The sequence below is a fragment of the Pelophylax lessonae genome (genome assembly GCF_965119305.1).
Source record: "Pelophylax lessonae genome assembly, chromosome: 1".
NCBI lineage: Eukaryota > Metazoa > Chordata > Amphibia > Anura > Ranidae > Pelophylax > Pelophylax lessonae.
In genome coordinates this window covers 752359152-752386811 of record NC_138768.1, presented here as the reverse complement: position 1 = coordinate 752386811, position 27660 = coordinate 752359152, and the positions used below count along the sequence as shown (strand labels likewise).

Below are 27660 nucleotides of genomic sequence, written 5' to 3'. Positions count from 1 at the left end.
ACATGGCCCTTAAAGTGGAAAAGTACATACCTTGTGTTTGCATATGCTTTTGAAATTGTTTAGTAAAACATGCAGATCTGGGTTTACTAAAATTTGGATCTGAGCTTTTCTTGATGCTTTGTTTAATGATTAAACTTTCATAATTAAACCTTGTATTTTATTCTCTCGGTTTAGGCCAAAGATGCAAACAGCATGGCATTTGTCAGGTCTCTTCTGGACAGAATTAATGCAAATCAGCAGAATATACTGAAGTTCATCGCTTGTAATGAAATCTTTTTAATGCCTGCAACTGTTTTTATGCTGCTCAGGTAACTCCTCTTTAATCATTTCTGAGTTGTAAGTGGAAGTCAAGGCTCCAGAATAAGACAGTTTGTATAGTAGAGGAACATGTTAAAACCTTCACTTATAAAATTGCATTGTGGAAGTACCTGAAAATCATCTTCTGAAATCAGGTCACATGATCCTACTGTCTTGTTTGCTGTTATAAAATATCCAGCCTAGGAGGGGTGTTGCTACAGAGGTTCCAGGCCAGGGGTCTTGAATTAAAATTCATGGAGGTTCAGTTGGTAAAATTTTCCTGCGGCAGAGGTCAGAATCTCATGCTTGCACTAAAACACATTATGGCAGTGTTCTCACTCCCCGCCCCCTTCACATCACAACTCCCCGTAACATCACAAGCTCCCCCTTTATATCACAGTCCCACAGTGTCCTCAGTTTCTATTCATGAAACTGCGCCCTATTACATTGCAGCCCCATTCACATCATAGTGTCCCTTGGCACATCACAGTGCCCCTTTACATTGCAGCCCACTTCACATTACATATCACAGCCCCCCATTACACTGCAGTTCCCTTCATGTCATAGTGCCACTTTACAGCGCCTCATTACACATGACAGTGCCCCATTACATATCACAGTGCCCCTTTAAACATCACTGTGGGGCCAATTCATTCGCCAAAAAATGCAGTAAAATAACGCATTTGGTAAACCGGTTTTAAAAGTGCAATTTACTAAGAATTTTGTGTTTAAATATAGAATGCGTTATTTGATTGATTTAGCTGTAATTAGCGCATTATTTAATTTGCATTCGCATTGAGCAGGTTGCGGTCTGGGAAGTTTGCCGCCATGTCCTTAACAACGAATAGCTTAGCGAGTTCCCCGCTGACAGCTGAATTAAAAAAAAAAAAAAGGACGAGCATTAAAAATTATGAAAAAAAAAAAACAGTGTGGCCCTTAGGGTCTTTTATGGTTTTTAGGGGAACCCCACACCTACCCCAAAATAAATACAAAAAAACAGCATGGGGTCCCCCCCCCCCAAAATCCCTACCAGACCCTAATCCGAGCATGCAGCACGGTCGGTCAGAAATGGGGGGGGGGGGGGGGGGCGAGCGAGAGCTTCCCCTTGAACCATACTAGGCCACATGCCCTCAACACGGGGGGGTTGATGCTTTAGGGCAGGGGCACAATGTTGATGGGGACAAGGGGCTCATTCCCACAACCCTGTGAAGTAGTTGTGGGGGTCGGGGGTAGAGGGCTTATCAGAATCTGGAAGCCCTCTTTAACAAGGGGACCCCCAGATCCCACCCCCCATGTAAAATAGTATGGGTTAAAAAAGAGTGTCAAAAATAAACACACTGTTTTTGACAAGGCCTTTATTTAAAAAAAAAAAAAAAATGTCCCCCGATGTAAATACATTGTCATTCACGCTGCACGGCGGACCAAAAAAGGAAAAAAAATTGCTCCGCCGTCCATTGAGGCAAACCTCCAAATGCCTGCCTTGACGACTGACAGTTCTTTTATATAGGTATGGGTGGCTGCTTGGCGATCATGTGATTGGCTGGCTCTCTCCGCTCCCCATCTGACAACTGCAGGGGGCAGGGCCGAGATGTTCCTGCTGACGTCACTTGGGAGGAGAAGAGGGGGGAGAGAGAGCCGGCCAGTCACATGATCGCAAAGCAGCACACTGAAATAAGGTATTCACAGCATTTTTTTTATAAAACACATAGACAGTGGCACATAGGCTTCAAAAACAAAGGGGATAACATAACATATTCGGTTATTTCAGCTGCAGCAGGAGGGGAGAGGGGGCTGACACGGAGCTGACAGGCAGGGAGGGGAGGGGGGAGGAGGACAGAGGAGAGCAGGGCTGTGGATGACGGAGGCATGTACACTGATCATGGTGTCGGGACTCAGCAGCCATGATACGCTGTGGTCAGTTTTTTTAGGGTAACAAACGCTTTAAAAGCTTTTTAAACATTATTTACCAGCACATTTTTTGCAGTAAATACCACATAATCTTGTTTTTTTTTTTTTGTGAATAGGACTTTTTTTTACTGCATGCAGTAATTTATGCAAATGAGTTGCATGACTATATTATCGCATGCGGTAAACGATAGTGAATTGACCCCAGTGCCCCATTACACTGCAATCCCCTTCACGCCCCTTTTAGTTAATTCCTCTCCTGCACCCTACCAGAGCAAAGGCACTTATCAGCCTGACTGTCCTCTCCCGCCCAGCGCTGGTATCATCCTTACAGTGGGCCAGGCAGGAGGTGCTACAGATCTTCTGCTGGAGGTGCTCCAGCTGCTTACGGTGATTACCCGCTTGTTAACTTGAAAGGACTCCCGCACTCTGTGCCGATCTGCAGCACCTCCCACTTGTGAGGATGATAGCAGCAGCTGGGCAGGAGACCAGAGAAGAGGACACACAACTTCTAAGTGGCACAGCCCATTATCACAGACTCATTATCACAATCCTAGATTGCACATTAAGTTGAATGACTAGTGGGAAGGAATCCACTCCCACTTCAAGCAGAAAGGGCTGTCTACATGTATTGTCTAAGTATATGTTAGTTTACAATGATGTTTGCTTATATGTGTTGGCTTAATTATAAAGTTCTTAAAAAAACTGGTACCCTGCCTGTTTTTATTTTTTTTATCTATTCTCACAAAGTACCTGATGATGCTACCAGTTCCCCTGGAGCCCTTTTTCAAACTAACAACGCCAACAACAGAAGCAGATCTGTGCTGGCATGGTCAGTTTGCATCCCTGATATCACGGTTAGGAGATGCAGGATGCCATGCACACGCATGGAGTGCCTGTATCTCCTGTAGTCAAATTTGAAGCCACGCCTGCCCCTGTCCAGCGCTGTTGCAGGCACAGCCTGTGGGGGGGTGGATCAGCCTGCTGCAACAGAGTGCACAGACTGGGGACGTACGTCCCTCCTCTGTGCTATGTCACACTATGCTTGTCCACTGGCTCTACAGGTACACCTACCTCTATTGGGGAAGGAGGAGGAGCTATTACTTATCCATGGAATAAGAAAAGGTACATGGCAATTACTTTTGGTAACAATACAGGCAATTTCAGTCAATAATTAGAATTTGCTGTTTTGCTACTGACTTTGAAGCTAGTGTGTTCTAATATTTTAAACCTGCAGGAGCTGTCACCGGGTGCAGATCTAGTGCTGGGCTATCTTATTGGAAAGCCCTGAATTAAATGTATATTTTTAGGGAATTTATACAAATAATAAAAACTGCAACAATATTTCAGTTTATAAACCTATAATATTCAGTTTAGAAACTGTTATCTACAAAGCTTCTGCTGTTACGAGGAATGTACCACCTACTGTCTGCAATTGGTAAATATGAAATGGCTAAATATGTATTTCATACTTGCTGGATTAAAAAGAGATGCAAATTATTTTTTTTAGTACATTTGTATTATTAAATTGAATTCATCATTACATGGTACAATATTTACATCATACAGATCAATAGCCACAGAAATACTATTTAACAGTAACATATAAGAGCAGGATTCACAAGTTTAGGTAAAGAGATTAGGTACTGTAAATATAAATAAAACCATTCAAAAAGAGCCTCAGAACATTGTGTGATTTTGAAGGTGTTCTTTGTATACAGTAAACATTGACAAAGGGAGAAACAGCATTTTTACATCTATAGGAATGCCTTTATGACCTAACAGAAACTGTATATTGGGAAAATCGATGGTAAGAATGGTGTAGTCAATACCACTAGGTTGAACCCTTACTTTTTAATATCTTGAAAAATGATATAGGGTCTGGGTTTAAAAGTACAATTTCAGTCTTTGCAGATGACACCAAGCTATGCAGTGGATCAACGTCCTTACAGGATGTCTCCAACTTACAAGCCAAACTCCATGCACTGTTTCATTGGTCAACTATGTGGCAAATGAGGTTTAATGTTGATAAATGTAAAGTTATGCACTTGAGAGCTAAGAATATGCATGCATCATACATACTAGGGGGAGTGGGACTGGGGGAATCTATAGTGGAGAAGGATCTGGGTGTTCTGGTAGATTATAAGCTTAATAATAGCATGCAATGCCAAGCTGCGGTTTCCAAAGTGAGCAAAGTCCTTTCTTGTATTAAGAGAGGCATGGACTCCAGAGATAGAGATATCATTTTGCCCCTGTACAAATCATTAGTAAGACCTCATCTGGAATATTCACTTCACTTTTCGGTACCAGTTCTCAAAAAGGATATCGGGGAACTGGAGAAAGTGCAGGGAAGGGCAACCAAACTGATAAAAGACGTTGAGGCACTCAGCTATGAGAATAGATTAGAGAAACTGAATTTATTCTCTCTTGAGAAAAGGAGATTAAGGGGGGATATGATCAACATGTATAAATACATTAGGGGTCCATATAGTGAACTTGGTGTTCAGTTTTTCACTTAAAGGTCATCACAGATGACAAGGGGGCACTCTTTACGTCTAGAGGAAAAGTCTCCAAATACGGAACGGTTTCTTCACCGTAAGCTGTGAAAATGTGGAATAGACTCCCTCCAGAGGTGGTTCTGGCCAGCTTAGTAGATTGATTTAAAAAAGGCCTGGATTATTTCCTAGGTGTACATAAAATAAATGGGTACTAACATTTATAGGTAAAGTTGAACCAAGGAATATCTGATTGCTTCTTGGGGGACCAGGAAGGATTTTTTTCCCCTGCTGTAGCAAATTGGATCATGCTTTGCTGGGGCTTTATACCTTCCTCTAGATCAACTGTGGGTATAGGATTGTGTATATGGGATTGTATGGTTGTGTTTTCTTGTTTGTTTTTTATTGGTTGAGCTAGACGGACTTGTCTTTTTCAACCTGACTATGCAAGGTTGCTCACAAGAGTTGAAACACGATATCCAGTCTACCCCCCCCCCCAAATTTTGTTAAATTTGGCAGGACACCCCCCAACTCCCGGGCCGCGGAACGTGGCCCACGACCTGTTGATTACCAGGCCACATGGCAGGAAATGAGCGGCGGCTGCTGTCAGCACAGGGCTATCACAGACCGCGGTTGCCACTCACCTCTTGCTGTGCAGCCATGCCTGTGTGTGTATCCTCTCTCGACTCCTCAGCACACCTGGTGGACAATGTCATCCAATCAGTGGGGCAGGAGATGGGGGGAATTGAAATGCAGCGCTCCTCCCGCCCCCTGCCCTGCTGATAAAATGACATTGCCTGGTGGGGCAGGGGCACTGTAATATAAAGGGGACTGCACTGTAAACGGGCACTGTAATCATTGCAGTGCATTCCCCTTTATATAACATGCCCCCTTTACAGTGCAGTCTCCTTTACATCACAGCCCCCCTTACAGAGCAGTCTCCTTTTACATGACAGCCCCTGTTATATTAATGTAAAGGGGCACTGAGGAAACTAATGTAAAGGGGGGGACTGTGCTGCAAAAAAAAAAGGGGGCTGACTCCATGAATAGCCGCCCCCCCATGGCTGCCGTGAAACCGGTCCCTGGTGCCAAACAGGTTGAGAACCGCTGCCGTAGAGGGAGTATTAACCAGTCTTCCAGAAATTCTTATCTAAGAGTGCTGCGCAATTCCAGTGTAATACTTGTCTTGTATAAAATAAAAGTAGTCTCAGAATAATCTTTTAAACACTTCAAAGATCCATATCACCAAATATCCTTTGAAAAAAGTATGTTATTTCTAGTTGCGAATTTAAAGAAAAATTATACAAAACAATTCTTCACCCCCTTTAACAATATCTGTGTTTTTTGTTTTTCAGCGGTCAAGGGAGCCTATTACAGCCATTTATTTACTACAGATTCCTGACACTGCGTTATACTTCCAGAAGAAATCCATACTGCCGGTAATTTGATTGTGCCCCATACATAAAGCTGCTCAAAGGGTTAGATTGGCTCAGGATAGAAAGTGAAACAATTGGCTGCCTCGGAAGATTCAGCTGGTCCGAACAGGAAGACTATAACAATGGCATGGAAAAGGGGGAAAAAAACACACACCCTTTATCAGGCTACTCTGCTTTCTTTCACAGAACCAAAGAAATTTTTTAAACAAAAGTGCAGCGCCTAAGTGATAAAGAATGAATATAACCATCTTATAATAATAAAACCAAAGTGTAAACAATATACCTATAACAAAAACGTGACTTTACTTCCAGACTGCGCTATAACCAAAAGAAGGCTACAGCACAGTTGTCCAGTTCTGGGAGGGTGTCCATGGACATCCTCTCAGAACCACCCCCCTGCTTGCCCCCTGGGGCATGTTCTGCGATCGCCGTGTCCGAAACACAGCTGATCGCAGTAAAGTGCCAATCACAATGGCTCTTTACCGTGCGATCATTGGTTATCGGCATTCCTTTCCTGACACGCTGTCACAGCATGAGTAAAGGAGAGCCGGTAATCTGCAATTTTGACAAGGCACATTTACACTGATCATCAGTGCTGCCTCAACAGCCCACATCAGTGAAGGAGAAAAATTTGGCCTGGGCAGGAAGGGGATGAAAGTGCCCTGTATTCAAATTGTTAGGAAGTGCATAAAAAGTCCCTCAAACGTAAGTATTCTTAGTGGTCAATAAATATCTCCAACAGTTATCCATGTATAGTGTTCATCCAACAGTCCGAGAATATCACCACGTGTTGCTCCAAGCCACCACCTATCCTCTGAAGATGTGCATACGCGCGTAACGTGCTGTAGGAGCTACGTGCTGATGTCATGCTGCTGCTTCCATTTCTGGGACCGGTGGCCATCTTAGTAGGTGAATGTCCTCATATGGTAGATTTACACTGCTATACCTGTACATTTTGTGTACAGGTGTATAGATTTAATGGATGGATAGATGCTGAATTTACAAATAATAGACTACACTACACTATATAGATTTTTTTTTTTTTGTAGCTCCGAAGTCCTAGGCTTGATATATAAGTGGTGCTGATGGCCCCCTGTGCGAGTGTAGGATTACAGTGCGGATAGATTCCCATACCATGATGCATTGTCTGTGCTAAAAACGCTGTCTGCTGCAGCTTAATACTGGTGAGAGTGCAAAGGTGGTGATTTGGAGAAACACGTTGTGATATATTCAGACTGTTGAATGAACACTGTACATGGATAACTGTTGGAGTTATTTATTTACCACTAAGAAGAGTCACATGTTTGTGGGACTTTTTTATGCACTTCTTAAAGTAACGTTTTTATTATAGCTATAATATTTACACTTTGGTTTTTTCATTATAGAATTGTTATATTCATTCTTGATCACTTAGGCACTGTAATTTTGTGTTTACATCTTGTATTGCACTCGTCTTATTTCAGAAGCTAAGCAGGGTCAGGTCTGATTAGTAGTTGGATGGGAGACCACCTTACCCTACCTTGTTAGCTGCAAATATTCTCTTTTTCCCTGGCGCTGTTTCTTTTGAGATTACAAATTAAGATGAGAAGTAGCATTTGACCTGATCCCTTTCCTTATTACTATTTACACACGCTTCATTAGTAGCTGTGAAATCTTATTTCTGAATGAGTATACCTTCAATTGAGTCTCCAGATGAAAAAAAAATGGCATGCCATTTTAGCCCCTGTTCACACTGGTGTGGATTTGAAATCGCGCAACTTCAGCACGATTTTTAAAGCTGCACATCAGTGCGATTTTATTGCTTTTATATTTTATAAACTTCATTTAACAGAAGTCTATGCAAGTTGCAATGAAATAAGCTATAAGTAGTGCAGGAGCCTTTTTTATAATCGCCGCGACATGAGTTGTGGCGATATAAATGGTTACATTGCCGGCAATGGAGTGCGACTTGTCATGTGATTTGGAACTGTCAAATTGCATGAGAAGTTGCATCGGTGTGAACCGAGGGCCTAAACAAAGCTTAGTACAGCAGCTTGTTGTATCTTCTGATATCTAAAAACCCTATCACCTTTCCTTAGGGAAATACTGAAACCCCGATTTTTTATTTTTTTTATTTATTTATTTTTTTGAGGCAATTGGTTTGGCGATTTCATAGATATCCAAGAGTCTAAAAAAAAAAAAAACATTCATGGATGCATGAAGCTTTAACTTTAGTTATTGTTTAGAAGGGTTAGGTTGGTGGTAGGTTTACAGCAATGGGGTTTTTCCCTCTTTTTTATCTTTAGGCCCTGTTCACACCTGAGCGATTTTCAGCTCGTAAAATGCTCATCTCTAAAGTCTCAAAATGTCAAACAAGCTATATCCTATTAATTTCAATGGCCCCTGTTCAGATATGAGCATTTTGTCACCTGAAGCAAAACACCTAAAGCTCAATAAAGTACATGAGCTTCTTTTTTGGCAGATTACACGCGTTTTTGTTAGATGTCAATGTCTACCTCCAAACACCTGCAAAAAACTCCTGAAAAACGCCCAAAACAAAACGCTGGCTGCAATCTCTCTTCGGGGCAGTGTAGGACCTGTTGCTTCAGGGAATTCCAGTATCAAACGGTTTCAAGGTTTTCATTCAAACCTGTTACCGGTCCCAAAAAAGGGGGGAAAGGTTCATCCTATTCTGGACCTCAAGGCCCAGAATTGTTTTGTGCGGGTACAGAAATTCAGAATGTAGTCCATTTGCAAGGTGGTGGCATCCCTACATCGGGGAATTTTCTAGCCTTTATTGACATCAAAGATGTTTACTTGCACATTCCAATATGTGCCCGACACCAGCAATTCCTCCACTTTGCTGTGGGAGAGGAGCACTATCAGTTTATGGCATTACCCTTTGGTCTCGCCTCGGCGCCTTGGGTTTTCATGAAGGTGATGGCCCCGGTTCAGGCGTTGCTACGTCAGCGGGGGATTGCTGTGCTGGGCTACCTTGACGACCTCCTCTTGCAAGGCGAATCCTCATCTGCATTGATGGACGACGTGGAGATCACTAAACAAACCTTGGAGTTCCGTTGGCTTCTAAACTACCAAGAGTCTGCCCTGATTCCATCCAGAAAATTGGATTATCTGGGTCTGACTCTGAATTCAGCTCTAGCCAGAGTGTTTCTTCTTCTGGAAAAACTCCAGAAGTTGCATGCTGCGATTCATCTGTACTGTTCCGCAGGAGGTCTTCCCTCAGAATTTGCATGTGAGTGCTGGGCCTGATGGTGTCTACCTTTTTTGAGGCAGTCCAGTTTACTCAGTTCCATACGAGGTCCCTCCAGAGGGAGATCCTGGTGAAATTGGACAAGTGTCCAACGTCTCTGGACAATCTGATTCAGTTGAGCTGGGAAACCAGGGGTTCCCTGGTCTGGTGGCTTCGCTGTCCAACTCTTTTTAACAGGGCAAATCTTTTCTCCCCTTATATTGGACAATGGTAACAACGGATGCCAGTCTGTCCGGGTGGGGAGGTGTCCTGGGTCTGAGCTCTGCTCAGGGTTGTTGGACGCTGGAAGAATCCAGACTACTGATCAATGTCTTGAAACTTCAGGCAATCAGGCTGTGACTGCATCAATAGACAGATCGGCTCCGGGGGCTCACTCTGATCGAGTCAGACAATGCACCGTTGTCCTTTATTTCCCCCACAAGCTTTCTTTTGGTGGTATTTGATCACCTCTGCGATTTTTTTTATTTTTTGCGCTATAAACAAAAAAGCGACAATTCTGAAAAAAAAAATATATTTTTTTTACTTTCTGCCATACAACATTCCCAATAAAGAAAAATAGAATTTTCTCTATTGTCCATGAACAGACGCAGCCTCATCTTCATGAGCTGTGTGGGTTAGGCTGCCACCTTGTTCAATTTATTCATAAACAGCATTGAGGACGGGATCAGTAGTTCGTTATCAGTTTTTGCAGATGACACAAAATTGGCCAGGGCAATAACTGCACAGCATGAAGCAGATATCCTACAGAATGACCTGGACAAAATAACGGAGTGGGCAACGACAGGGCAAATGAGGTTTAACTTGGAGAAGTGTAAGGTTTTGCACTTGGGGACTAAAAACACAATACACGTTAGGAGGGGAACCCTTGGAGGAATCAAAAATGGAGAAAGATCTGGGAGTCTTGGTTGATGATAGATTAGGCAACAGCATGCAATGTCAAGGGGCAGCTGCCAAAGCCAGCAGATTATTAGCATGCATAAAGAAAGGGATGTATTCCAGAGATAAGACTATAATCCTTCCACTTTATAAAACTCTGGTCCGACCGCATCTGGAGTATTCTGTCCAGTTCTGGTCGCCAGTCCTCAGGAAGGATGTGTTGGAGCTGGAGAGAGTCCAGAGAAGGGCAACTAAACTGATTAGGGGGTTGGAGGACCTTAACTATGAAGAGCGGCTGCAATCGCTCGATTTATTCTCCCTGGAGAAGAGACGTCTGAGGGGGGACATGATGGCAATTTATAAATATCTTAATGGGGATCTCAGCTTAGAAAAAAAGCTGTTCATTCGAAGGAATTTCATGAGGACTCGAGGACATACAATGCGATTAGAGGAGAAGCGTTTTAACCTCAGGCAACGAGGAGGGTTCTTTACTGTTAGGGCTACAAGATTGTGAAATTGTCTACCACAAGAGGTGGTTTCTGCGGGTAGTATGGTGGCTTTCAAAAGACTCTTAGACTTACATCTCAAGGATCAGGACATTAAGGGCTATGTGAGATGATTACAGCCACACACACCTACACAGGTTGAACTGGATGGACTATTGTCTTTATTCAACCTCACCTACTATGTAACTATGTAACCTGCAGGAGTAGTCTAGGCAGTACATTAGTACAAAGTTTTAGCATATACATGCCCACGGGGCTGTCCCTCCAGACATAACCCCCCACAGACACAGCCCAGCACATCAGTTTGTTTCTGCCTAGAGAAAGAGTAGGACCTAGGTTTCCTGCTGGGACTCTGGTCTTAGTGTTTTCTATTCTTTTTCAGTGTATTTTCTTTTATTTCTCTTTACTCACTTGCTAGCTAGTGTTCAGGGAAGAATTTTCCTGGTGATGTACAAGAAACGATGCCGGCTGGGCCTTCGCACTGGATAATCTAGATCCTTATGGTCCCCCCAGCCAGGCCTACGAGTGTGAGCAGGTTATAGTTCCGACCTAGGCCTAGTCACGACAGTGTCCCTTTTCTGGATGGGGACGAGCCTGCAAGCGGATGCCTCGCCGGGACGCGACAACCTGGTATGCCCTGAGTCGCAGCGTACCACTCGGCTGGCAGCAGGTGGAAGGCAGTCAGCCCGGAGCGGAGCCCACCCAGTCCATGCTATGGTGAGTAAATTTGTCCCCCTTTGCCCTTGTTGGCCTTGGGAGGATGTGGGCCCTCTCCTGGGGATAATGGGATTTCTGCCTCCCAAAAGATCCCCCTGGCCTGCCCGTTGCCCAGTTTGTGTGGCCTATCCTTCCCTGTCCCTGTGGTGGCTGTGTGTCTGGAGAGCCTGGCGCCCTGGGGGGGGGGGGGGGGTGACATGGTACCTTGGGCTCGCTGGTTCCTGTTGTGGTTCCTGAGGCCTCCATGTGTCGGTCCCTTGCCGCATGGCTCGCCGTGGGTGCCGCCATCTTAAGTGTGGGCAATGTGATTTTTTTTTTTTTCTCCCATAAACTTGTATGGGGCAGCCCTTTTCCCTGAGCTTCCTATTGATCTGTATGGGCAACCATTTTTGTGTAGCTCTTGTGCTATGCTAAGCAGCGTGACCTTTCCTCAGGCGACCTCACTTCTTGTGCATATGTTTCCTACTGCTGACTGAGGTCACTACCTGTCTTTCTCTCCATGCTGCTGGAGCGATCAGGATGGTTTGTCTGAGGTGGTACAGTACTTTGGGGTCCCTGCAGACATATCCTTGCACATTCTGCTGTCACTTTTGTTTAAAGGGTTTCCCTGCAGACCGTGGTGTTTGGTGCTGCGATATGCGCTCTTAAAGCGACAGTACTTCGGTTTTTGCAAATTGCACTATGGAGTCCCAAACTGTGATATCACCCTCAGACCCACTCTGTGCGACTCCCGGACAGTCCGGATCGCAGTCGTTGGCTGCGATTTCAGCAGCTCTGGTAAGCCTGCCATCTAAAGTTGATTTAGTCATGAAAAAGGTTGATAGCCATAAACGGCCGCTGCCTTCTCCATCTATGGAGGTGTCCTCTGATTCAGAGGCTGAAGTGGTTGCTCCAGACGCTGCCCTACCTGAGGGGTCGCTGTCCTTGCAGTCAGATGGTGAAGAGCACTTGTCTTCTTCAGCTGCAGCGCGGGAACATGCTTTCGTGGAAGCCCTGATTATTTCTGTATGGGATACCTTAAAATTGGCTGATGAGCCCACGCTGGCAGGGATGGGACAGCAGGGTGGCTTTCGGCTCTCAGAAGTCTCTGAAAGCTGGCAAGGTTTTCCCTTGTCCCGACGCTTTTCACGATATTGTGAATGACCAATGGCGGCTCGTTAAGCATGTGTTAGTTGTACCAAAACCATTTAAACGCCAGTATCCTTTTGCTGAAAAGGTTTCCAACCGTTGGACGGTGCCACCTAAAGTGGACCATCCTGTCTCCAGATTAAACAAATCTACCCTTGTGCCTATGGAAGATTCCCCGGTCTTTACGGACCCGGTGGATAGGCGGGTGGAATCCCTTTCCCGCTATCTTCACGCGTTGGCGGGTTCCATTTTGAAACCGGTGTTTGTGTCTGTTTGTTTTAGTCTCCCAGATGGTGACGGCATGGATTAGGGGTTTGCGGGAGTCTTTGGACCCCGAGACTGTTCCTCCAGAACAGCTGGAATTGTTGGACCAGGTAATCAAGGCTCTGGTGTTCCTGTGTGATGCGGCTCCCCTGGTGGCCAGGGTCTCGGCCGTGGGCATTGCCTTGAGACGCATGGTTTGGCTGAGGAGCTGATCCGCTGACCAAGCTTCTAAGAAGGCCCTAGCTGACCTCCCTATTCTGGGAGAGCGTTTGTTTGGCGAATCATTTAATGAGTTGATCAAGGGCTTGACTGGTGGGAAGAGTACTCTTTTTTTCCTCAATCCTCCAAGGGTAAGACTCCCCGTACTATGCAGGGTCCTTCTTTTACTTCTCACAAGCGTGTTTTTTTCGTGCAGCTGGGGCGCAAGAAAAAGGTAAGCCGTTTAGAGCTTCTGTAGGGGTTAAAAAGCATTGGGGCAAACCCAAGGACGGTCAGTCAGGGGCTGCTGACAAGTCCTCTTCAGCATGAAGGGGTGCCCTCACCCGGTTCAGGGGTGGGGGGACGCATGCGCTTCTTTCAGGAACCCTGGACTGACTTCATTCAGGACGAATGGGTTCATGAACTGATTTGTTTCGGGTACAAGATCGAATTCTGGTCCCGTCCAGGGGACAGGTTTTTTCAGTCAAATCTTCACATGTCTCCAGGGTGTTTGAAGGATCTGCAGGAGGCTGTGCAAGATTAACAGAAACTGATTTTATTACAAAGGTGTTTTTTACATATAAGGAGAATATATATATATATATATATATATATATATATATATATATATATATATATATATATATATATATATATATATATAATCTGATTTTATACAGCAAGTGTGATAGTTTTTACTGTGTATCATGTCTTATGGTCGTGATCAGCAGCATAAGGAATGTGTAGAATTATAGATTTATCCAAGGTTTTTCTGTATTGACAAAGAAGTGTTGGTGTGACTAGAGTTAACAACACCTCGGTGACCACACCCAAAAGGGAGGAGCCCTCTTTGGGCTATTTGGAATCACTTCTGCTATATAAACCAATAGGCCAGGTATGGTCCCTAGGCTCTGAGGAAGAGGCGTAGCCACGAAACACGTTAACCAACATCAAAAACTGAAACTGTGGACTCTATAATCATGGACTTCGCTGTTTGAATCTGATATGCTGGTTTACATCACCCGTTTGTGAGTAGACCTCTTTTAATTTGTTATAAATAAAGGCCTTATTGAGGATAATGCGCTAGGCTGGTGCACCCTTTCTTTGTGTTTTTGTTTGCAGTGCTATGTCGACCATCCCGGTCGTACAGGGAAGCAAGGTTTAGCCATTGGGAATGCCAAGTATAAGTCCCGTGACAGGAGTAGTCTGGGAGCCCTGTTTCTGAGCGCAGGAGTAAGGTACCAAGCATCATAAATTTCTTTTGGGGCTGTGCAAGATCTCCTGGCTCAAGGGGTGATTGTGCGGGTTCCTTTGCAGGAACAATCTCAAGGTTTTTATCCAAACCTGTTCATGGTGCCCAGAAAAGAGGGCAAGGTGCGCCCAATTCTGGACCTCAAAGCTCTTGAACCGCTTTGTGTGGGTGCAGAAGTTTTGAATGGAGTCCATTCGGTCAGTGGTGGCATCATTGAATCGGGGATTTTCTGGCCTCCATTGATCTCAAAGATGCGTATCTCCACGTCCCCATTTTTGAGGGACACCAGCGATTTGTGGCGTTACCCCTTGGTCTTGCCTCGGCTCCCAGAGTATTTACCAAGGTCCTGGCCCCAGTGCTGGCCTTGTTACATCAGATCTGCTGGGCAATGTCTCTATCACAATTCAGACCCTTCAGAAATTAGGGTGGATGATCAATTAAAAAAAAAAAACTGCTCTGACGCCTTCAGTACGGGTCACTTATCTGGGGCTGACCCTCGACACTGCTCTGGCGAGGGTTTTTCTTCCCCTGGACAAACTTCAGAAGCTGCAAAAAGCAGTCAGGTTGCTGATGGAGACCGATCAGTCCTCCTTGCAGGTTGCATGCCGGCCCTGGGTCTGATGGTGTCGACCTTCTTCATAGCAGTCGGTTTGCTCAGTCTCTTTCGAGACCCTTGCAAAAGGAGATTCTGGTGAAATGGAACAGAGATCCTCGGTCGTTGGACCAGAAGATTCGCTTGAGCCATCTCACAAAGGCGGCTCTTTCTTGGTGGCTCCAGTCTTCTGTCCTGTGCCACGGGAAATCCTTCCTGCTGGTGTTTTGGATGGTGGTCACTATGGACGTCAGGCTGGGGTGGAGTGCTGGGGAAGCTCTGTGCCCAGGGGACTTGAGCAACGGAAGTCTTCTTTGCCGATCAATATTCTGGAGCTGAGCGCGATCCAGCTCTGCCTGCTTCACTGAACGAGTCGGCTACGCGGCTCTCTGGTTCGGATTCAGTCTGACAAGGCCACGGCTGTGGCATACATCAATCATCAAGGGGGCACCAAGAGTGCTCTGGCAGCCAAGGAGGTGGCCAAGATTCTGATTTGGGCAGAAACCAATGTTCGGCTCTTTCCGCAGTCCACATTCCAGGTGTGGAGAATTGGCAGGCATATTACCTGAGTCATAAGGTGTTGGATCAAGGGGAATGGTCCCTTCATCCGGAGGCGTTTCATCTCCTCTGTGTCCGGTAGGGGACCCCGGACTTTGATCTGTTTTGCGTCCAGCCTCAACGGGAAAGTTGAGCGGTTTGTGCCCAGGTCTCGGGATCCTCTGGGCGACGCCACAGACGCTCTGGTGGCTCCTTGGAGCCAGTATCGACTGATTTATGCCTTGCCTCCGCTCTTACTCCTGCCGCAGTTTCTGCACCGGGTGGCGATGGAAGGCAATTTCGGTCGTTCTGGTGGCACCAGACTGGCCTCTGCGGTCTTGGTAATCAGAGCTGGTAAAGATGGTCGTGGATCCTTCATGGCGTTTTCCTCTGCGGGAAAATCTACTATCTCAAGGACCGATCTTCCATCCTGCTTTACGGTCGCTGGCTTTAACAGCCTGGCTGTTGAAAGCAAGGTGTTAAAGGATAGAGGTCTTTCTGGCTCTTTTGAAGGCAAGGAAGTCGACTTCCAGGAAGATCTATCATCGTACATGGAAATCAACTGCACCCTCGCTTGTTTTCTGTAGCTAGGGTTTTGGCCTTTTTACAAAAAGGGGTTGAGCAGCGTTTGGTGTTGGGAACTATTAAGGGCCAGGTGTTGGCCTCAGCTATTTACTTCCAACGTCCATTGGCTACTAATAGCTTGATTTGCACTTTCATCCAGGGGGTGCGTCATCTGGCTCCTCCGAGGAGATCCCCATTACCCCCCATTACCACCCTGGTATCTCAATCTGGTTGTCTGTTCTTTAAAAGCCTCCCTTTGAGAATATTAGGGAGATTTCTCTGCCTTCCTTGTCACAGAAGGTCGTCTTCCTGGTGGCTATAACTTTTACTTGCAGAGTTTCTGATTTGGCAGAGCTCTCCTGTCCGCCTTATTTGGTGGTCCACAGAAATAAAGTGGTCCTCCGGCCAAAACCGTCCTTTCTTCCTAAGGGGGTGTCGGATTTTCATATTAATGAAGACATCATGTTGCCTTCCTTATGTCCTAAGCCTCAACATCCCAAGGAGATTGCCCTGCACTCTCTGGATGTGAATCAATCACAGACAAAGTAGTGACCGCACTCCGGTATAGTTGAAATCCAAGAACGGGAGTATTTTTTATTCTTCATCACAGACATCAATACATGACTGGTAAGACATGGGACAGGTATTTGGTTGACCCGTTTCACGACAAATCCAGTCGCTTACTCATAACCATACAAATAGCGTTTGTGAGATGACCACAGATCTCTGGATGTCGTTCGGGCGATAAGGGTTTATCTGATGGTTACTGAGTCCTTTAGGAGATTGGACTCACTCTTTGTCCTTACGAATGGTCCTCGCAAAGGTTTGGATGTGTCCGCTGCGAACATTTCAAGGTGGATCAGGCAGATGGTTGTTCAGGCTTATTCACTCAAGGGTCAGGTTCCTCCTTTCCCCGTGAAGGCGCATTCTCCTAGAGCGCTGAGTGCCTCTTGGGCTTTTCGCCATCAGGCCTCGGTGGTACAAGTTTGCAATCTTTACCAAATTTTACAAGGTGGATTTGTTGGCTTCTTCGGATGCCTCTTTTGGCCACAAGGTTTTGCAGGCTGCTGTTTCATAAGAGAATGTTTTTTTTTTTTTTTTTTCTTATTCTCTTTTATCTGGGTGAGCTCATGTTGTTTTGGTTGAGCTTCCTGTTACCCAGTTGGCTACATTTAGCCTTTGGATTTACGTTACTTTCTGGTTGCGTTTTTCCCACCCCTCTTACCTATACTGCTTTGGCACGTCCCACACAGCTCATGAAGATGAGTCTGCGTCTGTCAATGGACGATAGAGAAAACAAGATTTTTGTAAGAACTTACCGTAAAATCTGTTTCTCTGATGTGTATTGACAGACGCAGCACCCGCCCCTCTGGGGTTGGTTTTTGTGTCTTCACTGCTTGCAACTAAACTGATGTGCTGGGCTGTGTCTGTGGGAGTTATGTCTGGAGGGACAGCCCCGTGGGCGTGTATATGCTAAAACTTTGTACTAATGTACAGCCTAGACTACTCCTGCAGGTGGCAGCATAACCCACACAGCTCATGAAGATGAGGCTGCATCTGTCAATGGACATCAGAGAAACAGATTGTGTTTTTTTTTTTTTTTCATCATTTTAGGCCAGTTTGTATTCTGCTACATATTTTTGGTAAAAAAAAAAAAATCCCAATAAGTGTATATTGAATGGATTGCGCAAATGTTATAAAAATGGTAAAAGAAGAGCAGATAAAGAAGACACTTTGTGTACACAGTTCATGAACTTGCGTTGAGAGCTTATTTTTACATGGCGGGTTTAAAACTACTTTAAAAGGTTAGGAGATGCCAAGTCGCATTTCAGGCATAGGAAAAATCTGGTTGGATGAGTCACTACATGGCTTTTTTTTTTTTTTTATGTCTTTGGGACAAGAGAAGTGTTTCAGTGTTCCCATGTTCCCACTCCTCTTGCTGTATCCTTCATAATACCTGTAATGGTCCCTGGGGCTCAGGTGATCCCACCACCCAATTCCCTAAAGCAGGCCATATAGATGATGTAATTTTCTTTCCTTCCACCATGGGTTACACAGTCAGTGTTGAAGGGGGGAAATGTCTCCCGCAGTGCTATTGTGTTCTGCCGCCAGGGGGGCACAGTGAGCCTTCCTAGGTGGCAGAACTTGATTACTGCTAGTGGCTATAGCAGCTGGCAGTAATAAGTAAAAAAACCCGACAGGTTGGTTGTACCCAAGTTGATCCATGGGTACAACAATCAGCCTGCCTATAGATGGATTAAATCTTGGCTGGTCCCTGCTGAACTGGCCGAAATTTGATTCCATCTATGGCTAGCTTAAGAGACTAAAAGAAACAAATGATATTTTTGCTCTACGGCATCGAACAAAAATGTAAATATTAGTTTTGGGGGACTTGATCGATAGATTTATGTTACAACAAATTGATTATCTATACAGTAAAGTACTATTTCAAAACCGACTGTTAACAAATAATTGTGTTTTAATTCCACATTTACAGGACTCTGTTCACAGAGCTGAGGATTATCTTGGAGCACATAGTTATGAAACCAGCATGTCCGGACTTTGTCAGAAGACTGTGTCTCAGCAGCATTGCTTTTATCAGCAGACTGGCACCGACTGTTGCATAACTTATTCTTAAATTATACAATGTGTATGTAAATGAGCATTAGCAGCTGGTATTTCTGCTCTCTGTATGATAATACGGTCGTTTTACAATTACTGCAACCTAACGGCATCCAGACTGGTCCGTGCGAAAAGATGCTCCTAATGCCTTTTTATAAACATCTTGTTACAGTATCTTAGCGTTCTTTCTGTGACAGTGTCCCCAGTCAGTGAATGTAGACTTCATTCTTTTTTGAAAATAATACAAATGGTAGTACCAAACCTTGCTTGAGCACTATCAGGGATCTGATTTCCAATGATCGCCTTATAGAGTTGCAGCCTCAGGTTTCCCTGCCCCGAGCTGCAGAAATGCACAGATAAATTTATCAGGAACAGACTGTTTGTGAATGAAAGCTAGTGAAGTCTAAATGTTTTAGTTCTAATTTCACAGGAATACACTAGATTGAACATTGTGTATATTAAACAGATTTTACTTTTTCGTCCCACTTATATTCTTTGTATAAAGACTGATATTGAAATATAAACTAGAGTATAGGAAACAAATACTTTTAGAGCATTTGGGGTATCTAGCTTTCTGAGATGTCAAATTCATTGTATTTTTTTTTAGTTTGTTTATCAGAGTGTACAAAAAAATGGAAAAAAAAATGCAATAAAATTCATACATTTGCCATTCATAATAAATAACTCCTTCTCTAGTTTAATGATATTCGGTGAAAGATCACTGCATGATTTTGGTTGTTTTTGTATTTAATGCACAGGTTAGCTCTTGGTTTATATCAACAGTCATCCTTACAGTGAAATTCCATATTTTTCATTCAAAATGAATAATAATAATAAAAGAAGTCATTGATACTTCCTATGTTTATATATGTTTTTATTTGGTGATACGCCTTGTTTTAAAACTACCTCAGACTTGTGACATTCTTTGTGTATGTGATTCAGCCTTACTCAATAAAAACTGCAGTCTGTTCTGGTTTGTGAGTTGCAGTATCTTCTCTGAGGTGTGCTTAAGGTGATTCTAAACTTTTATTATTTTGTGTTAAAAAAAAAAAAAAGAAAACGTCATACTAAACTGCTCTGTGCAATGCCCCAATCCTCTTCTTCTCGGGTTCCCCACCGCTGCTCTCCTGTGCGCATCGCTGGATTGAGAGGGGGGCACAGGTGAGTATTAGGGGGGCTGTGGGGGGGGGGGGGGGGAGCAGCACACGGAAGGTTTTTTTCCTTCGTGCATTGAATACATGAAGGTAAAAAAAAAACTCCAGCCTTTACAACAACTTTGATGTTGACATTTTTAATAGCCCTTTATATATTTTTTCATATTATGTTGCATGAGCGCTAAGTAGCATGTAATTTTAACACCTCTCAGGTGTGGGAGTTAAGGGGTTAAACTGTTTTCTATTCTCTGTAATAAACAAAACCCACCTGTCTGTGTCTTGTCTCCTCATTGTGTGTTCCCAATATCGATGGAGGGCCTCACTGGTCATCCAAGGGACGAACATAAACATATCACCTAACACCAGGTATTTATTATTTCTTGCATAGATCACAGTACTCCTGACAATGCCTTAATCTGCTTTTATACCCAGGAGGATGGAATCATATTTGTTTTGCATTATCAGTGGTCCACATGTACTTCCTGGACTGAGATGTTGGTTCTGAGATGACAATCATGAAAACCTTTGTGCTTGGTGATGTATGCAAGACATCACAAATGTCTTGCATACATCAGCCCCTGTTGCAGCTTTTCACCTTGTGACTTGCTACAAAGTTAAGCTGGCTAGAGATGGATCGAAATTCGGCCTAGTTCAGCAAAAACTGGCCAAGTTTCAATCCAGATGTGGTTGCTCCCCCTTGACAGACTGATCAAATTCTGTCACACAGACTTGTTGGAAAACTTTTCTCGGTCAGCAGACTGCAGCCACTGATTAGTTTATTTTGACAGTGGAGAGTCCCGCTTCCAGAAAATACAATGGCACAGCCAGGAGGATTCCTCCATCCGCTTTGCTTGCGTGAATGGGGAAATCTGGTAATTTTTCTTCGATCAACCTGTTGGCTGATCGAAAGAGAAAAAAAATATCCATCTTTGGCCAGTATGCAAACTGAAGCTAAAGGACTGCATGCAAACGTGCAACGTTTTTGAAAAACATGTTGCTGTATATCCTGCTTTTTAAATTTTATTCACGCAGACTTGTAGAGTCTGTGCCATAGAATGTAATGGAAAGGCAGTCTACTGAAAGGAAAGCCTGTCTGGTGTGTGTGTTGTGAGGGAGGGCTGAAATTTTAAGAAGACCCTATCACTATGCCTATTTATTTTGTGATCTTTTACTGGATTTGCCTTAATATCTGCAGATTTTATCCTGTGAGATTTCACATGACATATAATATCTTTCAGTCTTCCCTACATAGTAATACTGCTTCCTCCCTTAAGGCTGAATTGAGCCATCTTATGTACAATCAGTGGTAGTAGAAATTGAAATCATATATGTCTGTGAAGATTCTCATTTATCAAGGTCATATTACAGCTAGCAGTAGTTGGACACATTCAACTGGACTTGTTCTACAATGCTGAAGACGCTTCACAGCTGATCAAAGCCACTTCACCTCTGAGTGTCAGCAAAATATCCAAACATTTAAATCTGTGCGGATATAACTGCTTGGGGCTTTGTGGCTTTGATAAGTCACAAAGGGTCTTCAAAATTACGGAAAAAGTCCAGTTGAATGTGACTACTTGTAGCTATACCATGACCTGAATAAACAAGAACCTTTTTCTGGAATACTGGCAATCATTTTGGAGTGAATACCTTGCAACTAGTGCTGGCATATGAGAAAGCGGCAAGAACTGCTTAATGAGGTGGTGAGATGGTCCCACTTAAAGTGGAACTTCACCCAGAAGGGGAAGTTCCGCTTCATTGCATCTCTCACCCCCTGCACTGCCACTTTTTGGCACTTTTTTTTTTGCGGGGGGGGGGGGGGGAGGAGGGAAGAGCGGGTACCTGGTTTTGATAGGTACCCCATTCCACTTCTGGTCGGATGGGCTGTGGCGATCTTAACCGCTTGCTGACCGCCGCCCGACTATATACGGCGGCGGTTAGCCCCTCCCAGGCAAAGTGACGTACCGGTACGTCACTAGCCTGGGAGCCAATAGGGGGCGAGCTCCCGCCCCCGCTCGTTCCCTAAGCAGCCCGCGCGTGTGACCGGCGGACCCGATGTCCGCCGGTCACTCGCGATCGTTGGGTGGAGAGGGAGAAAGGCAGACGGCTAATGAAAACAAAACCGCCTGTCATTCTCCCCTGTATAAAAGCACAGATCATACGGTCCTGCTATGTAAGACTGTTGATCTCTGCTGTTACACACACAGCCACATCCAATCACAGTTAGAAGCACGCCCCTAGGGACACACTTAACCCCTCCCTCTCCAATAAAGTTAACCCCTTCCCTCCCAGTGTCATTTTTACAGTAACAGTGCATATGTATAGCACTGATTACTGCAGTAATGTCACTGGTACCCCCAAAAGTGTCAAAAATGTTAGTCAAGGGTCCGATCTGTCCGCCGCAATGTCGCAGTCCCGCAAAAAAAATCGCAGACCGCCGCCATTACTCGTTAAAAAAAAAAAAAAAGCAATAAAAATTACAATCTTTCCCTTCGTTAGTAAACGCAATAACTTTTGCGCAAACCAATCAAAATATGCTTTTTGCGATTTCTTTTTTTTTTTTTTTTTTACCAAACATGTAGCAGAAAACAAGTTGGCCTAAAATGTTTAAAAAAATTGATTTTTACATTCTTTTTTGGGGGGGGAATTTAATATAAAAAAATGTGAAAAATATTGTTATTTTTGCAAAATTGTCGCTCTTTTTTTGTTTATAGTGCATGATCAAAAAATTGCACAGGTTATCAAATACCACCAAAAGAAAGCTCTGTTTGTGGGGAAAAAAAGGACGTCAATTTAATTTTGGTACAGCGTCGCACGACCGCGCAATTGTCCGTTAAAGTCATGCAGTGCCGAATCGCAAAATAGGCCCTGGTCAGGAAGGGGGTAAAATCTTCCGGGGCTTATTAAGCTGGAAGTTCCGCCCTCTCCAATCCCCCACAGTCTTGTGGGACACATCACAGGTCCTAGAATACTACGGGACAGTATTTGTAGCTACAGACTTTTATTTTTTTTGGGGGGGGGGGGGGGTGGTCTGGAGCTTCTCTTTAACCGGTTGCCGACTGCTCACAGTATATTTACTGCGGCAGTCAGCCCCGGCCAGGCAGAGTGACGTAGATCTACGTCGCTCGCCTGTCACTCCTTTTAGAGCCAATAGCGGGCGGGCGCGCGCCCGCCGAGGCACGTTCACACAGGAGTGTGGGCGTGTGACCGGCGGACCTCATGTCCGCCGGTCACACTACGATCGCCGGTACAGCGGGAGAAAGACAGAGCGGCTTATGTAAACAAGCCGCCTGTCATTCTCCCCTGTGTAAAAATGAAGATCAGATGGTTCTACTATGTAGAACCATTGATCTTTGTTTTTACACTAGGAGACCTGTCCCCCTACAGTTAGAATCACGCCCCTAGGACACACTTAACCCCTCCCTGTCCAATACAGTTAACCCCTTCCCTGCCAGTGTCATTTTTTTGCAGTAACAGTGCATATATTTAGCACTGATTACTGCAGTAATGTCACTGGTACCCCCAAAAGTGTCAAAAATGTCAGTCAAGGGTCCGATCTGTCCGCCGCAATGTCGCAGTACCGCAAAAAAAATTGCAGATCGCTGCCATTACTCGTTAAAAAAAAAACACCAAAAATGACAAAAATCTTTCCCTTTGTTAGTAAACGCGAAAACTTTTGCGCAAACCAATCAATATACGCTTTTTGCGATTTTTTTTTTTTTTTTTTTTTTTTTTTTTTTTTTACCAAACATATGTAGCGTAAAACAATTTGGCCGGAAAAAATTTTTTGGGGGGGAATTTCATATAAAAAAAGTGAAAAATATTGTTATTTTTGCAAAATTTACGCTCTTTTTTTGTTTATAGCGCATGATCAAAAAATCGCACAGGTGATCAAATACCACCAAAAGAAAGCTCTGTTTGTGGGAAAAAAAGGACGTGAAATTCGTTTAGGTACAGCGTCGCACGACCGCGCAATTGTCCGTCAAAGTCACGCAGTAAAAAATCGCAAAAAACCCCCTGGTCAGGAAGGGGGTAAAATCTTCCGGGGCTTAAGTGGTTAACCATTGATGCATTGAGATAAGAAAGTTAATGAAGTAAAATGGAGTTTGGCATAAAAACTACCTAGGTGTTTTTATATTTTCTGCATGCGTTTGTTGCTTACAGCTAACATGAAATCATATTATTATGTTAACAGATGTTTTTTTTGTATGAATATAGGTAATAGGCTCTGCATGGTTTGAGATTACCAGTTCCAGCAGAGCATCATTTCTAGTAGGGGCCTCAATAAACTGCACCATAAAATTGTCTTGTAATAGGTTTATAAATTTTCACCCTTTAACTGTTCCAGCAGTGCCATTACTCCAGTCAATGTCTGGGTAGGTAAAATCCCCCATTGTTATCACTGCCCCAGCCCATGCAGCCCTTTCTATCTGTGCCAGGAGCTGAGTCTCCACGTCCTCATTAATACTGAAAGGTCTATAAAAAACTCCAATGATAATCTTTGTATTATGCACACCCATACTGCTTCGGACTTCTCACACTCTCCATCAAGTAGGTCCTCTCACACTCGCTTTGATCACTTCTCACATAGAGACAGACACCACCATCCCCCTGTTTTACCCTCTCTTTCCGAAAGAGAGCATAGCCAGGAATATTAATAACCCAGATATTAAACTAAAAAGCAAATGCGCTACCAGTGAAGTAAACGTGAAGGAATAAATATAAAAACAATAACTAAGTGTAATAATAAATATAGAATAAAAGCAGCCAATCTCTGTAGTGTCAACACGTACAAATAAATGAATAACAGAAGAATATAGATCGGCGCTAATTCGAACAATTGATGTGAATTTAAGAGCAACAGTTAAATAACACATCCATAAGTATCCAATAATAAAAAATGCATAGCAAACTAGTTGGTCATCATTTTCTAGTTTGCTATGCATTTTTTATTATTGGATACTTATGGATGTGTTATTTACCTGTTGCACTTATATTCACATCAATTGTTTGAATTAGCACCAATCTATTTTCTTTTGTTATTTAACCACTTAAGCCCCGGAGGATTTGGCTGCTAAAGGTCCAGACCCCTTTTTTCAACTTGGCACTTCGTGACTTTAACTGATAATTGCGCGGTCATGCAATGCAGTACCTAAACGAAATTTACGTCCTTTTTTTCCCACAAACAGAGCTTTCTTTTGGTGGTATTTGATCACCTCTGCGCTTTTTATTTTTTGCGATATTAATAAAAAAAGAGCGAAAATTTTGCAAAAAAATGACATTTTCAACTTTGTCTTTTAAAAAATATCCAATATACTCAATTTATGTCATTTTTTTGGGCCAAAATATATTTAGCTACATGTCTTTGACAAAAAAAAAATCAATGAGCGTATTTTTATTGGTTTGCGCAAAAGTTATAGCGTCTACAAACTATGGTGTAAATACTGAAATTTACGAAGCTTTAATTTCTGACTGCCTATCTCATTTCATGAAGTGCTAAAATGGCGGGGCAGTACAAAACCCCCCCAAACTACCACTTTTTGGAAAGTAGACATCCTAAGGAATGTTCTGAGAGGCATGTTGAGCTCATTGAATATTTTATTTTTTTGTCACAGGTGTTTGAAAAATGACAAAAATAATTTTTTTTTTTTTTTTTTTTACACAAAGTTGTCATTGAAATGATATATTGCTCACACATGCCATGGGTATATGTGTAATTACACCCCAAAATATATTCTGCTGCTTCTCCTGAGTACAGGGATACCACATATGTGAGACTTTTTGGGAGCGTAGCTGTGTACGGGAGCCGGAAAACAAATCACCACCATCAGAATTTCAAAGGGCGTACATTTTTCATTGCATTTTCTCACTACCTATAACGGTTTTGGAGGCCCTGAAATGTCAAGATACCACAAAACCCCCCCAAATGACCCCATTTTGGAAAGTAGACACCCCAAGCTGTTTGCTGAGAGGCATGGTGAGTCCATGGAATATTTTATATTTTGCCACAAGTTTCGGGAAAATTACAATTTTTTTTTTTTACACAACGTTGTCACTAAAAGATAAATTTCTCACACATGACATGGGTATATGTGGAATGACACCCCAAAATACATTCTGCCACTTCTCCTGAGTATGGGGATGCCCCATGTGTGAGACTTTTTGGGAGCCTAGCTGTGTACAGGACCGCGAAAACCAATCAACACTCTCAGGTTTTCTAATGGCGTAAATTGTTCATGTCACCTCTGCACTACCTGTCGCAGTTTCGGAGGCCCTAAAATTCCAAAATAGCACAAAACCCCCCCAAATGACCCCATTTTGCAAAGTAGACACCCCAAGCTATTTGCTGAGAGGCATGGTGAGTCCATGGAATATTTTATATTTTGCCACAAGTTCCGGGAAATATATATATATATATATTTTTTTTTTTTTTTTACACAAAGTTGTCAGTAAATGATATATTGCTCACACATGCCATGGGTATATGTGAAATGACACCCCAAAATACATTCTGCTGCTTCTCCTGAGTACAAGGATACCCCATGTGTGAGACTTTTTTGCAGTCTAGCCGCGTACAGGACCCGGAAAACCAATCTGCACCTTCTGGCTTTCTAAGGGCGTAAATTGTTGATCTCACTCCTTACTACCTATCACACTTTTGAAGTCCATAAAAGGCCAAGATGGCACAAAACCCCCCCAAATGACCCCATTTTGCAAAGTAGACACTCCAATCTATTTGCTGAGAGGCATGGTGAGTATTTTGCAGCTCTCATTTTTTTTGGAAAATGAAGAAAAAACAGGAAAATGCATTTTTTTTCCACTTTTTTAAATTTCCAAAACTTTGTGACAAAAAGTGAGATCTGCAAAACACTCAACATGCCTCTCTGCAAATAGCTCAGGGTGTCTACTTTCCAAAATGGGGTCATTTGGGGGGGTTTTGTGCTATCTTGGAATTTTAGGGCCTCCGAAACTGTGATAGGTAGTCAGGAGTGAAATCAACAATTTACGCCCTTGGAAAGCCTGAAAGTGGAGGTTGGTTTTCGGGGTCCTGTACTCGGCTAGACTGCAAAAAAGTCTCACACATGGGGTATCCCTGTACTCAGGAGAAGCAGCAGAATGTATTTTGGGGTGTCATTTCACATATACCCGTGGCATGTGTGAGCAATATATCATTTACTGACAGCTTTGTGTAAAAAAAAAAAAAAATATATATATATATATATATTTCCCGGAACTTGTGGTAAAATATAAAATATTCCATGGACTCACCATGCCTCTCAGCAAACAGCTTGGGGTGTCTACTTTCCAAAATGGGGTCATTTGGGGGGGTTTTGTGCTATCTTAGAATTTTAGGGCCTCCGAAACTGTGATAGGTAGTCAGGAGTGAAATCAACAATTTACGCCCTTGGAAAGCCTGAAAGTGGAGGTTGGATTTCGGGGTCCTGTACTCGGCTAGACTGCAAAAAAGTCTCACACATGGGGTATCCCTGTACTCAGGAGAAGCAGCAGAATGTATTTTGGGGTGTCATTTCACATATACCCGTGGCATGTGTGAGCAATATATCATTTACTGACAGCTTTGTGTAAAAAAAAAAAAAATATATATATATATTTCCCGGAACTTGTGGTAAAATATAAAATATTCCATGGACTCACCATGCCTCTCAGCAAACAGCTTGGGGTGTCTACTTTCCAAAATGGGGTCATTTGGGGGGGTTTTGTGCTATCTTAGAATTTTAGGGCCTCCGAAACTGTGATAGGTAGTCAGGAGTGAAATCAACAATTTACGCCCTTGGAAAGCCTGAAAGTGGAGGTTGGATTTCGGGGTCCTGTACTCGGCTAGACTGCAAAAAAGTCTCACACATGGGGT

The 27660-nt window shown here is 43.5% G+C and overlaps 1 protein-coding gene across 3 annotated transcripts in view; it reads left to right on the top strand.

The window, feature by feature from the left end:
- Positions 1-18990, top strand: part of TMEM33 (transmembrane protein 33) — a 62799-nt gene extending 43809 nt beyond the window's left edge. For all 3 annotated transcript variants that reach the window (XM_082270724.1, XM_082270726.1, XM_082270725.1), the window contains exons 6-8: positions 175-308; positions 6053-6136; positions 18515-18990. In XM_082270724.1, coding sequence (XP_082126850.1) covers positions 175-308; positions 6053-6136; positions 18515-18644 — 348 coding nt within the window. In that variant the 3' untranslated portion in view covers positions 18645-18990. The remainder of the gene's footprint in view (positions 1-174; positions 309-6052; positions 6137-18514) is intronic.
- The last annotated feature ends 8670 nt before the right edge of the window (positions 18991-27660 follow it).